The sequence below is a fragment of the Cajanus cajan genome, chromosome 1 (assembly GCF_000230855.2).
Source record: "Cajanus cajan strain Asha chromosome 1, NIPB_CcT2T_4, whole genome shotgun sequence".
NCBI classification, from domain to species: domain Eukaryota; kingdom Viridiplantae; phylum Streptophyta; class Magnoliopsida; order Fabales; family Fabaceae; genus Cajanus; species Cajanus cajan.
The window spans coordinates 89,144,316-89,158,616 of record NC_138517.1 but is presented as its reverse complement, the minus strand read 5'-3'; the positions used below and the strand labels follow the sequence as shown (position 1 = coordinate 89,158,616).

The following is a 14,301-nucleotide window of genomic DNA, read 5'->3' as shown; positions in this document are numbered from 1 at the left end:
TATAGGAACCAAAACGCGATCTTCTCTGAGAGTGACCGGTCGTGGTGTAATGCTTCCATTGTCCAAATCATCCTCAAAGAATATCGCATGATCAGATTCAATAACTCGCATAGAGTGAGAAGGACAATAAAATCTACTACCACGAGAACCCACACAATAACCAATAAAAAAACCGCTGATAGTTTTAGGATCCAGCTTTTTAAGTTGAGGATTATAAGGTCTCACTTCTGCCTTACAACCCCACACATGAAAATGTCTCAAACTTGGCTTCTTCCTAGATATAAGCTCATAGGGAGTCTTTGGAACAGATTTACTAGGTACTTGATTAAGAATGTACACAACAGTCCTTAAGGCATCTCCCCAAAGGAAATCTGGTAAAGAGGAATGGCTCAACATACATCTCATCATTTCTAAAAGTGTGCGATTCCTTCTTTCTGCAACTCCATTCTGTTGTGGAGTACCGGGCATAGTATACTGAGCTTCAATCCCACATTCATCAAGAAATCTAGCAAAAGGTCCAGGATTTCTACCAGTCTCATCATACCTGCCATAGTACTCTCCACCTCTGTCAGACCTCACACACTTGATCTTCTTTCCTGTTTTCAACTCGATAGCAACTTTGAAAGACTTAAAGGCATCCAAAGAACTTGACTTTTCCTGAAGAAGATCTATCCATCCAAATCTAGAATAATCATCTATGAAAGTGATAAAATACCTATATCCACCCATGGCAATGGGTGTAATAGGTCCACACATATCAGTATGGATAAGCTGCAACACATCATCACACCTATTTGCACCTTTATTTCTGACTTTTGCCGTAAGCTTGCCCTTAATGCAGTCAACACAAGTGCCAAAATTAGAAAAATCTAGATTATGAAGAATACCCTCTTTAATCAACCTCTCAATCCAAGGTCTAGAAATATGCCCCAAACGTCTATGCCACAACATAGAGGAATTTTCATCAACTCTACTACGCTTATGCCCAACAACAGAATTAATAGACATGTCATTCAGATTCAACATGTAAAGCCCATCACATAAAACTCCTAAACCAACAGTAATGGAATTGAAACAAACAGCAAGTTTACCATTACCAAATTCAAAAGTGTAGCCACATTTGTCTAAAGCTGAAACTGAAATCAAATTCCTTCTCATGGAAGGTACATAAACAACATCTTTTAATAACAAAACATGTCCAGAAGGTAAACATAAAGACACTACTCCTATATCTTCAACAGATGCTCTAGCTCCATCTCCCATGATAACTTTGGACTCAACATCACTTGGTTTTCTCAGACTTGTGAACCCCTGTAAAGAATTCACAACATGAATAGTGGCACCCGAGTCTAACCACCAAGAATTTGGAGGAACATTAACCACATTAGATTCAAAACAAGCTAGAGCAAATAGGAGTATACCTTCCTTATTAGTATTCTTCTTCTTAAGAAGATAACAGTCATCTATCTTGTGCCCAAATTTCCTGCAATAGGCACAATTCCCCTTGAAACGCTTCTTCTTAGGCTCCAAATGCATTGGTGCTTTCCCTGTGTTCGCCTTTTCAAAATGAGACTTTCCTTTGAAACCCTTCTTCATATGTTTAGTGCCAGAAGTAGAAGCGATAAATTGCACACTATGAGACTTGGTCTTTTTAATTGATGCTTCCTCTTGGGAAACAATGGCAATCATCTCATCAATTGTCCACTCCTCTTTTTGAGTGTTGTAAGAAGTTTTTAACACATCAAACTGAGAAGGAAGAGATTCTAAAACCTGCCAAATCAAATAACTCTCACCAAGCTCCACCTTTAGAGACCTGAGCTTGTTATAGTAGTGTACAAGCTTCATCATATGCTCACGAACACCACTGACACCATCATATTTGCTCTTCTCAAGAAGAGACAGATACTGACCCTTTTGAGCTTTTTCAAAAGTCTTAAATTTCTCTCCAACTGACCTTAGAAAATCCTTAGCCGTATCATTTTCTGGAATGCTTTGTCGAATAGACTTCTCCATAGTGTATTTCATCACCATCAGACACACTCTATTTGAGTGTTCCCATTTCTCACGAGAAGCCTTCTCGGCAATAGTGGACTCAGGAGTAAGAGCTGGAGGCTCTTCCTCTCTTAAAGAAAAGTCCATATTAGTAATTGCCAAATATAAATCCAGAGATTCTTTCCAGTCCTCAAAATTTGTCCCATTTAAAGTTTTGACCGAAGTCAATTGCATAGGCAAAGAAGCTGGTATCAAAACAACAAAGAAACATTTAATATGCACAATCATTATGCAATAAAAAAAATTAAATGTTTCTGAATACACAACCAAACCTACCTATAATATAAAATTTCTCATTCATTATGATCCCGCCTAAGGGTCCCGAACCATAACAAATAAGAAATACAAAATACAACGCATAAATAAAAAAAATCTAATACCGATAGGGTATTTGACAAATAATTCACATAATAAAAAAAATTAAAAAATGCATTGTATCATAATACCAAAATACATTAACAACAAAATACCGATGGGGCATAATTATCATTAATGTAATATAAAATTAATTAGAGAAATAATTAAATTATTTCATTCACCCAAATTTTATATAACTATACCCACGATAGGTGAGCTCACAATCATATAAAATTATATTACTCATGCTTAAAAAAATAATAAAATTATATTATGCATGAACAACATATGAAATAAGTACAAAATAAATAATTATTGATACAATTAAGGGTTAAAAAAAATTAATTAGAGTATAAACATGATGTCAAAGATAGTACAATATACTAGCATGTTATTTAAAATTTCATACCCAAATTCTGAAAGTATAATATTAATTTATATAAACAAGTACCAGCTCGTAAATACTCGTGACCGATGAAATGTACGTGATTATTAATTAGCTCTTTACTTTGACTTTTTTTTTTTTAATTTATTTGACAAAAGCATTAACTAAAAGTCCCAAACTTTGAATTTGATTTTTATAATTGTATTAGGCTCCTGAATCTTTTGTAGTGAACTGAAAAAGATGTCATACTTTCGTTCACCAGCAGAGATGTCATCTTTTGCAGAGATGCAACCATGGCCCCTGAGCCCAGCAAACCGCGTAGGCCCACTCACAATGCCTCATAATCCACAATCATTTTTCTCAAAATAATTACAATTACAATAAATAAATAAATATAACATAAAGGCAATAAAAAATGGTAACTAACACGGCTGCAATGAAAACGCTCATCATGGAAAAATTAATTCAATTGTTATGATGCGCAAACGACCGAGTCATAAACAATACATTTATAAAAATTTATTGTGTATTTAATATTAATCAAATTACCGATACAATAGTTCAAAATAAAATAAAATAAAATAAAATAAAACTCGATTAGGAGTTGAAAGGGCAAAGAGAAAAACGAGAACAGAAGCACACTCCAATTATCAATAAGATATACCTAATAAACTTGTCGCATAATATCATGACAAAGACATTGAATAAAAATCTGCTATGAAAAATGACGAATATTCTACAATGAAAATCCCTAATTTTTTTTTTTTAATTTTATGCACAATAATACATAATTTTATCAATATAATTATAGGATTCATTGGATACAAATTTTATAACCAAAAACAACCATAATCTGTATCTTACATGCTCTGATACCAATTGTTATACATTATAGTGATCATCAGACAATGAATAACGTAAGATACAATATTATAGTATGTACGAGTAGAATTTAGAACGAATTGCGTACCCGGAATTAACGAGAGATCCATTCTTATTGATCTTGAACAACGTGAGAGAAGACTGCTCTCTTCCTGATAGGAGGTAGAAAAATAGAAGACAAAATGTATTTCTTCTTATGAACTGACTAATGGGATATCAGTTCTTTATCCTTACCAGTAGAGACCAGGGACCTCTCAACGGGCTACTTAATAGTCCAACCCATCACAGACTATTTATCAAAAGCCCAATAAGCATTATCCATAAATTGACAATAGTATGCAATATAATTGATATTAATATATAAATATAATTTATTAATTAATGTTAATCCATAATAATAATAATAAAAATAGAGAATAATTATATAAATAAATATAACATTTTTGTCCTAAAATTTTATAAAAACTATAGATAGATATATTAATCTATTTGTAGGTATCTAGCACCGATGTTACAGAATACAAACTATGATTTAAGTCTTCCGGAGCACTTGGAAATTTCAAGTAACAATACCTCTCAGCTTGAGTTTAAATATCTAGAAAGTTGGGTTAGGAAATTATACGAACACGTGTTAAAAGCTTCTTCAACATAATTTTGACCCATTCTCTGGTTACAGCATGATCATTTCTCAATATTTGATATAGTAACTTTTACATTTAATATTTTCATATAAAATATTAAGAAGATCTAAAAATATATATTATAGAAAGGAGTGGATAATTTTCAGACAATGAGACAAAAGCACACAGTTGTGGACTAAAATAGGAGATAAAAATGATATGTGTGCAACTAGATATATTTAACATTTCCCTCGCCCCATTTTTAATTATACACTACTTCAGTGATTCTTTTCATCAAGTGGAAAATTGAAAAATATTCCATCTTCATCAACTTATTTTAAAATTTAGTTGTCATATCGTTTTCTCTACTGCTTGACAGAGCCTTTTAATCTTGAAAAGCACAAGCAAAAAATTAAACAAACCTATAAAGTTCCTTTATCCATAATTTTTTAATGATGTAACATTTTTTTTTATGAATGCTTCCATTACCTAGAAATAACTGATTATAAAAAAATTAATTATAACTATAATTAATCAGTTATTTAAAAAATAGTTATAAAAATTAATTATATATATTAAATTTTTATAAATTATAACTATTTTTTTACAACCAATTTTAACTATTAAAAAATTAACTTTTGCAATTAATCAACATGATAAATTTTTATTTCATTTAGTTAAAATTTATAATAATACTTTTCAATATATAAATATTTTAATTGAAAATAATATTAAATAAATATTGTTATTAAATTATAAAAAAATTGTTTTAATTATTGATAATTTATTTTAAAATATTTATATTTAATTTAAAAATAAAAACAAAATATTAAAAATGTTAGTTTAAAAGAAAATTCTCAAAAAAAATTTATTGAAGAAAAATAATTAAAAATACTTTTTTGAACAATAATTTTTAAAAATACTATTGTTCAAAATAATTATTTTAATATATATTATTTAATGAGGACAATTTTTTGATGTACATATTTTATTGATTGTTTTATCCTTAATTTTTAAAATATCATATTCTTTTTTATACTTTTTTATTTTTTTTATAACTTTATTTTGTAAACATCTCACATTTTTTGAATAATTACTCAAAACTGTTCAAACTATTTAATCTTTAATTTTTCACACATATTTAACATTAATTATTTTTATTATTTATTATAATTTAATAAAATTCACATAGACACGAAATATCATTTATACTAGTTTATATAATAAAATTGTTAAAATATAAAATTATTGTAAGAGTGTATTAGATATAAAATTATTATTATTGTTTTTCAAAACCAGTTATATAAATGATTTTAAATTTATAACCGATTATTAAAAATTTGAAACTGATTATTAAAACTAATTATGATTAAATTTTAATAACTACTTATAAACATAATTATAAAATAATTATAATTAAATTATTTAAATAACCTTTAGCCATGTATTAATGTCATGCAGGAGAAGAAGATAATAGGCGTACATTCAAAAGAATTTATTTGAATTTATAAAAATCATTTGTGACTTTCTATAAGTTTGTTTAAATTTACTTCAACAAATTTTATAGATAATAAGCTTTATATATCAAAATAAACTTCTTCTAATTTATTCTAATAAACTTTACTGTCAAACTTGTAAACATTTATCATTTAATATTTTTCTGAATAAACACTTACTTAAATAATTCCATTTTAAATTTGACAAAATTTAAAATTTACTCTTTATACTTAAAGCTGTTTAATTAATTTTATTTTGATAATTATATTTTTATATAATTAAGTTATAATTATTTTCTCTCACCAGATTTCACCGTTCTTGCTCAAATTGAAGAACTTGAGTTTTTGATTAACAAACGCGAATATTGAATTATTTGTATTAACACTTATATCTGATATCTATCATTTGTTACAATTATGTTATCACTTAACGAATTAGTTGAGATCTAATATATCAATTTACCCATGAACTTTATTTTAAAAGTTCTTCAACTTCAAATTTTTTGTAATTATAATTCTCAAGAGTTAACTTTTGACAATTTAAAACTGCTACAAAAATAACCATTTATTACAGTTTTACTAATTTTATCCGTTCAAGAACTCAATATAATTACAATAATTATGAAAAGTAAAAAAATTTAACTGCAACTTTTTAATTTAAAGACTTAATTAAAAATCAAAAGAAATCATAAAAGTATTTTTGTGTTAAATCTGTGATTCTAATTGCTATGATAAATTAAATGTTATAATTATTTATTTATGTTATGCATGTTTATAAGGTTGTATACATTTTTTTTTCTTTTTTCTTTAAATTTTTTTGTATTATTTTAATGAATAAATTTATAATAAAATAATAAAAAATGTAAATAAATTTAAAAAAGTAGAAAAAAATAAAGTAATTGTGACATAAATTTAAAATAAATTGTTTGAAAAATAAGAATTAAGATACATAAGATTAGTTATGTTATCTATAATTTAGCAATTTTCTTTCCTATGCCTATAACCCATTAACCCATACTTTTCCCTCTTCCCTCCCGCCGGAATTGTAGGCGTAGCGGTTCCGTTACGGCGTTATGTTGCGGAAAACACGTGATTCCGGAATCACTCTGCAATTGCAATCTATTCATTCTCTTGTGCGGTCGAAAAAAAAATCAAAAAAGAATCGATTTGTCTTTATATATTATTATATCATGTCTTTGTTATAATAATGATTTATTGATTTTCATTGAATCTAACATGCACTCTCATATTATTATAAAGGTTATATTATAATATTTATCTTTGAAAAGAATATATAAGGATTATGTTATGATATTTGTTTTGAGAGATATATTTATGAAGATAAGATGTATGAATTATGTTATGATATTTGTCTTTAAGGAAATATATTTAGGAAGAGGAGAGTTATATATTGTTAGGGGAGGGTTATATGAAGTATTTATCAAGAGAAAATCGTTATATTTTGTTAGGATAGGATTATATGGAATATTTGTGTACTTTGAAAACTCTAATTTCTCTTCTTCTATTAATATGTAAAACTTGATTTGTATTCTAACAATCAAATATAGGACTTAATTTGTTAAGGTTATTAGTTGCCAATGAATTCAGTATTTGTTCACTTTGTATCTAAGTTTTCATAATTTTACTTTTGTTCAAAAGGCCTTAATTCAATAAAATATATGTATTATGAACTTTTATTTTTCTTTTTGTTCTAATGATGCGTTCTTATTTGTATTCCGACACTATATAGTTTTATAATTCCTTTGTTAATTCTTGTTTATATTTATGAATTTTGAATATTTAGAGTAAATGATGTATTTTAGAAATAGAAATATTTTAATATATGTTAATATATATATATATATATATATATATTAAATTTATTCTTTTAATTAGACGTTTTTAATATTCTATTCTTTTTATTATTTTGATGTGCATTTTTACATGCTACCCTCATGATTAACTTAAATAATATAATACTCCCTCGTAATTAACTAAAAAAAATTATAAACTCCCAAAATAGTAGATTGATTTCACGCAATATGAAGTCTCGCAAAGAAAATAATTGTAATTACTAAAAGGTGAATTAGTTTATTATTTACATGCATAACTATTGACTAACTATAGAGAACTTTATCCTTAGCATAAAGAAAGAGATCTTTATGTCAGGTAGCCAAATTTAAATTATCTCTGGTTTTATATTTTGCGTAACACATTGTTGTACTATTCCAAGTGGACGATGACAGTTGATTTTTATTTTTGGTCTACAAATGTAAATTTTCCGCGTTAGCCCTACTTTATAATATTAAACATCTTGTGACTTGTCCTTCCTCATATTAATTTTTGTGTGTTTCACTATCGTACTCCTCAGAGATGTTACCAAAATGTTATCTATATTCCTGTCATGTTCTTTTTCAAACAACAAAATGTCTCTTAAATATGGAAACAGGTAAAGGTGAAACAATAATTATAGTATACAAAAAAGAAATGCTATGCGCTTTATTTTCCAACATAAGCATTGTTAACAGTTCATGCATGTCCCTATATAAAGGCATAATGATCCCAGTTCATGCACTCCTTATACCATTGCTGAAACTCTCAAAATCAAATGAGGACTCAAACTCTTGCACTTCTGGTTCTCACTTTCATTGCCTTCAATCCTTCAAATGCAAACCAAACACAACCCTTTTCAGATATACTCAATATTGACCATTTCCTAGAGAAAATTTATGTATGGGGAGGTGAAGCACAATCTCAGATACTTATTTCAGGACCTTTGGTGTTTGCTGGAGTCCTGTGCTTCATAGCTTCTGTTATATCTAGTGCTGGTGGAGTAGGTGGTGGTGGCCTTTTTATACCCATATTATGTATTGTGGCTGGCTTAGACCTCAAAACTTCTTCAAGCCTCTCAGCTTTTATGGTCACTGGAGGGTCTATTGCAAACGTTATATGCAACATGTGCACCACAAGTCCTAAATTCGGTGGCAAGTCATTGATTGACTATGACATAGCTCTTTCATCACAACCTTGTATGTTGCTGGGAGTGAGTCTCGGAGTTATTTGCAACCTTGTATTCCCAGAATGGTTGATCACAGTACTTTTCGCCATCTTTCTAGCTTGGTCTACCTCAAAAACTTGCAAAAGTGGGTTGCTGTTTTGGAAGGCTGAATCAGAAGAGATGGGGAAAAATGGACTTGAGGAACTTGAAAAGGGGCTGCTAGAAAATGAAAGTGTTGAAGAAAGGAAAGTGTTGGCGCGTGTGTACAAAGAAAACAATGAGCTAAAAAGTATTGAAGTACCTCTTCTGGTTCCCCAGGGAAAAACCAAAGTGAAGATCCCTCTTTTGAAATTGGTGGTTTTACTTTTGATATGGTTCTCTTTTTTCTCTGTTTATCTTCTTCGTGGCAACAGATATGGACAGGTAAATTGTCTTTTTCTCTTCTTCACTGCCTCTAAAGTAAAGGGTAGTAAAATAAATATTTTTAGTTATCGGTAAGAAAATAAATTGTCAATATTTTAACATGTTTAAATTTTGTTGTGCATATAATATTAACTGTTGGACTGAGATTACTTTTATTTTCTAAAATGAGTTGCTCAAACAGTGAGCCTGCCTGTTGTTATTATAATTTTTATACAATAATGGATTTATAATTTATTAATCTGTGTTCATGATTTAATTGACAAACTGAGATTGGAACTGAACATATAATATGAATTATTATTAAGGTGCAGTTAGCTAGGCATATGATCAGTTAGCAGAAGTACCTCATCAAGTTTACCAAATCAAAGTTTGTGACTTCCTTTTGTCCTCTTTTCCTTTCTTTTGAATTTTAAAATTCAAAGTCCTTTTTTAATGATATTTATATTTTTTAAAGATATATTTGTGAAGAACATATTTTTATTCATGAGTTATCTATATATAAAAAAAATTATGATACAAAATCATATATTCCTACCCTAAAAATAAATAAACAAATCATAAAATATTCAAACAAATTAAATATAAATATTTGAAGCATAAATAAAAAAATTTCTATCAAAATTAATTTATTCTCTTTTTTAAACTAAGAATATTTAGGTATATTCACACTTTTCTTTTAAAAGTTATTTTTCATTATTTTTATTCTGGTCATCAAGTTGAATGTAAATCCTTAGATTTATTTTTTATCATCACTCAAAAGACTTTTTTTAATATAGTATGTGTTTAATAAATTTTTATTTTTTCTCTTATTTTAATGATATATGACATTATTTGTATCTCAATAATCTTCTTTTCAAATAAAGAACCTGACATTCCATTTGACATAATCTATCATTGTATTGTATTTTTGTTGTTGTTTGTTTGTATGGGTTGTTGGTTGTATATTTTGTTAATGAGAGGCATATTTTTCTAAAGAGGAGTATTATATTATATCTTGTTATTGATCTGATTATAGAAAAAGTTGTGGATGACTTCACCATTATATACGTTAAAAAAATCATCTCATTAATTTGTTACTCTACTAAAAGTTGTACACAAACCAAAATGGTAAATAGCGAATACCTTGTCTTTGACAATGACAATTTTTACAACCTTTGTTTAGTGTCATTAAGAAAAGGTAGAAAATGACCTCATCATGACAAAAGTTCAAAAAGCAAATCTTCTCATTGGTTATTCTATTAAAAATTGCACACAAACCATAATGGTAAGAAGTAAATATACCACTTTTTTACGGAGACAATTTATATAACTTTAATTTTTTTCATCAAGAAGGACAAAAGGATAGAGCAAGCTTTCAAGGGATTATGAGTGTCATATTGATGCTTAAAGCCCATGATGTGAAATTTGTGGGAAATAGTGACAGAACCAAAAGTACAATGAGGCTTTGAAGAAATCTCACAATTTTGAAGCTTTATAAGTTGTGAAATTTTTTCAAAATTTTTTCAAAGCCTCGTCATGCTTTTACTTCTGTTACTATTTTTCACAAATTTCGCAATATGTGTTTGATGCATCAATATAACACTTATGATCTGTATAAGGTTTGCTATTTCCTTTTGCCCTTTTTGATGAAAGGAACTAAAGTTATAAAAATTGTCGTTGCCAAAAATGTGGTATTCACTCTTTACTATTCTCGTTTGTATACAACTTTTAATAGAGTAACTAATAAAAGAATTTTTTTAATGTCTACCATGATGAGATCATCTGCAACCTCTTCTTAATTACACTAAATTAAAGTTGTGAAAATTATCATTGCTAAAAAATACGATATTCAATCTTTACCGTTATAGCTTATATGCAACTTTTAACAGAGTAACCAATGAAAAAAGATTTGTTTTCAAAAATGGTTAAAGATAAATAGCACTAAACTCAATCCACAAACTTTGGTAAAGTAAATATTAAAGATGGTTGACTAAGTGATTATTTGGTTGCCATGCCATTCATAAATACTGACATATTGGTTTTATCTCAAGCTTCAATCTTCCCTTGTAAAACTTGGGAATAAAAGCGATGCTATATAATTAATATATTGCATAAAGCAACTTCGACGTGAATTCTATTTCTTTTGTTATTCCTATATATACTTAGATTTGTCTAAATATTAGTATTGAATTTAATTTTGATACTATTTTTGCAAAAAAAATCAATTAAAAATTATCTTATATATAACTTCTAAAGAAGTTATTACACAATTTAATATTCAATTATATTATAATTTATGATTAGTTAATAGTTATATAGATTAAGGTATAAAAAAGAATTACGATTTAAATGTATTTTAATTAAGTTCTATTAATATTTTCAAATAGCACATTTGAACTTTGACGGATGATCTTTAAGACGAGTTGTTCAAACTATGCAGGGAATCATTTCAATGGAGCCATGTGGCGTGGAATACTGGATTCTGTCATCAATTCAAATACCACTTGCTGTGGTTTTCACTGCTTGGATTGTATTTAGAAAAGAGAGCCTTAGAGAGCGAACTCTCATTCCAGAGGTTCTTAAACACCACAGATTGAAAAGTAGTTTTTTCTTCTCTAATCTTCAGTTACTTACATACTCTTTGAATATGCTTTCATTTCAGCTAACTGATAAGAAGGTGCCGGGTCTCACCAGAAGTAAGCTTGTTTTTCCATTAATGGCACTACTAGCAGGGGTATTAGGTGGTGTCTTTGGAATTGGAGGTGGAATGCTAATAAGTCCACTTCTTCTTCAGTTTGGAATAGCTCCTGAGGTAAGTTCCTCCGTTATAAGCATTATTGTTGTTGATTATAGTGGCTGGTAATTACTAATTACTAGTATTTACCAAATACTTTTTCTTTTATTTGTGTATAGGTAACATCAGCAACGTGTTCTTTCATGGTTCTCTTTTCTTCTACCATGTCAGCATTGCAATATCTGTTGTTGGGGATGGAACATGTACAAGCTGCCCTCATCTTGGCCATAATATGTTTTGTTGCTTCACTTATTGGGTTATTAGTGGTACAGAGAACAATTCGAGAGTATGGAAGAGCCTCTATAATAGTTTTCTCGGTTAGTATAGTAATGTGTGTAAGTAATGTTCTAATGACTAGCTTTGGAGCCATAAAGGTCTGGGAAGCCTATGAATCAGGGGAATATATGGGATTCAAACTACCCTGTTAAAACACTTTTGTTAGATCATAGGTAGTTATCAATCGACTATAACCTAGACGGTTGAACCTTCTACTTCAAGAGTGAGAGATACACGTCCTACTTTACAATGTAACTAGGTGGAGAGGACCTAACTCCTTCTATGTATTACCACATATGTATCCTAGCATTTAAACTTGATGTTAAAATTGAGCACATGTTTGATTTATTTGTCACACGCAACAACATCATAAAACATAAAAGTCATATGAATAAAAAGATGTCATGTTTGGCGGGCCTGGAGTTTTGATCAAAATAAACAGGTAAATTCTTTCCATAAGAATTGAGAGGATACGTGATGTCACTTAACTGTAAGTGCTTTTCTAATACACTTCAAGGAGAAAATATGGATTTAACTCGTGATTAAATTATACTATAGGAAATATACAAATTGGATAGTTAAGATATCTGTTTGCAACATTGTCGTCAACTTTTGCATCAACTCTAAATTCCTAGAAACATCAACATAAAATTAAATGATAATGTGAAAAATCAAATCAAATCTATACAATGATTACTTATAGGAAGTGTTTGGTACAAGAATAACATTTTAGGTAAACATTGTTTCTTATAAATATTTTCCACAAAATTATTTTCATGGGATAACAAGTTATTGAAGTGTCTCTCGTGATTTTTCAAGGAAATAGTAAATTTAGGATCAATTAATTCAAATTGGTTGTCTTACTTTTGATTTGGTTTGTTTCTTCTCTATTTATTTTCTTCGTGGCAAAAAAATATATGAACAGGTAAATTTTTTTTTTCTATTTATCATGGTTAAACAATGAACATGTTTCTTGTTATCATTTGTCTTTTAAATTAAGTATATAGTTTAATATTTATACGTTACATATAATCAATTTAGTTTATATATGCGGTGAATATTATTAATTTTATCTCTATTATCATTAACTCTTTACGCATTCTTAATTTAGTTCTAACATAATTAATTAAGTCAATTGAGTAGGTTCTTCAATTGATAATTGACCAACTTATAAAATGTGTCATATGACAAGACTATCTCAATTTTTAAATCGTTTTCGTTACAATTTATTGGAGATAAGACATCATAATTTACGAAATAGACATGATAATGTTTATTTAAGGTTTAGAATTTAAGATTTAGAGTTTAAGGTTTATAAATATTTATATTTATGGGCCTATTAATATTAATAGTGAAACATGATTTATGAAATTATTACAAGAAATAAGGGATTTATGTCCAAAAGATCACCTTCATTTGTATATAAAAGCTCCTAAATCTTATAAAAAGATCAATTTTATACAATATTCTAGATTAAAACAATCTTTAAATTTTCTTAGAAGAAATTTCATACTGAAACATATACATATAACATATTCTTAATTTAGTCTCTTAAAATAAGAATTAAAACTATATTACACATGTAGGACCAAATAAAGAATATAATAAATTTATAAAAACTAAATTAAAATGTATAAAGAAGATAAGGATATATATGACCATAGAAACCAAATCCATAATATCTATATATATATATATATATATATATATATATATATATATATATATATCCTTAATTATTTTTAGTCAAATTTGTATATATTAACAAATTTATTGACCTCGATGTTTGATTTGATTGGCATGCCGAGTGTATTTCAATTAAATTTTATTAATATTTTCATGTTGTATACATTTGAAAGAGGATTCTTTAAATCAGTTGTTCAAACTATGCAGGGAAACATTCCACTGGAACTATGTGGTGTGGGATACTCGATTCTGTCATCGGTTCAAATACCTCTTACCTTCTCAAGTCAATGGAATGGATAATTTCTCTCCCAAATTTTCTTCTCTATTCATATTTCAAACAATACTACCCTGAC

General features: G+C 28.1%; 2 protein-coding genes across 2 annotated transcripts; one reads left to right on the top strand and one right to left on the bottom strand.

Moving 5' to 3' along the window:
• Positions 1 to 1,069: 1,069 nt before the first annotated feature.
• On the bottom strand, positions 1,070 to 3,089 carry LOC145956110 (uncharacterized). The gene is made up of 3 exons (XM_083071670.1): positions 3,044 to 3,089; positions 1,422 to 2,237; positions 1,070 to 1,311 (listed from the first exon to the last, which is right to left on the bottom strand). Exons 1-3 carry the CDS (start codon positions 3,087 to 3,089, stop codon positions 1,283 to 1,285), a joined length of 891 nt encoding a protein of 296 aa, XP_082927796.1. The 3' UTR covers positions 1,070 to 1,282.
• Positions 3,090 to 8,232: 5,143 nt separating this feature from the next.
• On the top strand, positions 8,233 to 12,590 carry LOC109814061 (sulfite exporter TauE/SafE family protein 2). The gene is made up of 4 exons (XM_029274514.2): positions 8,233 to 9,213; positions 11,633 to 11,767; positions 11,855 to 12,004; positions 12,106 to 12,590. The coding sequence occupies exons 1-4, from the start codon at positions 8,401 to 8,403 to the stop codon at positions 12,412 to 12,414; spliced, it is 1,407 nt and encodes a 468-aa protein (XP_029130347.1). The 5' UTR covers positions 8,233 to 8,400; the 3' UTR covers positions 12,415 to 12,590.
• The last annotated feature ends 1,711 nt before the right edge of the window (positions 12,591 to 14,301 follow it).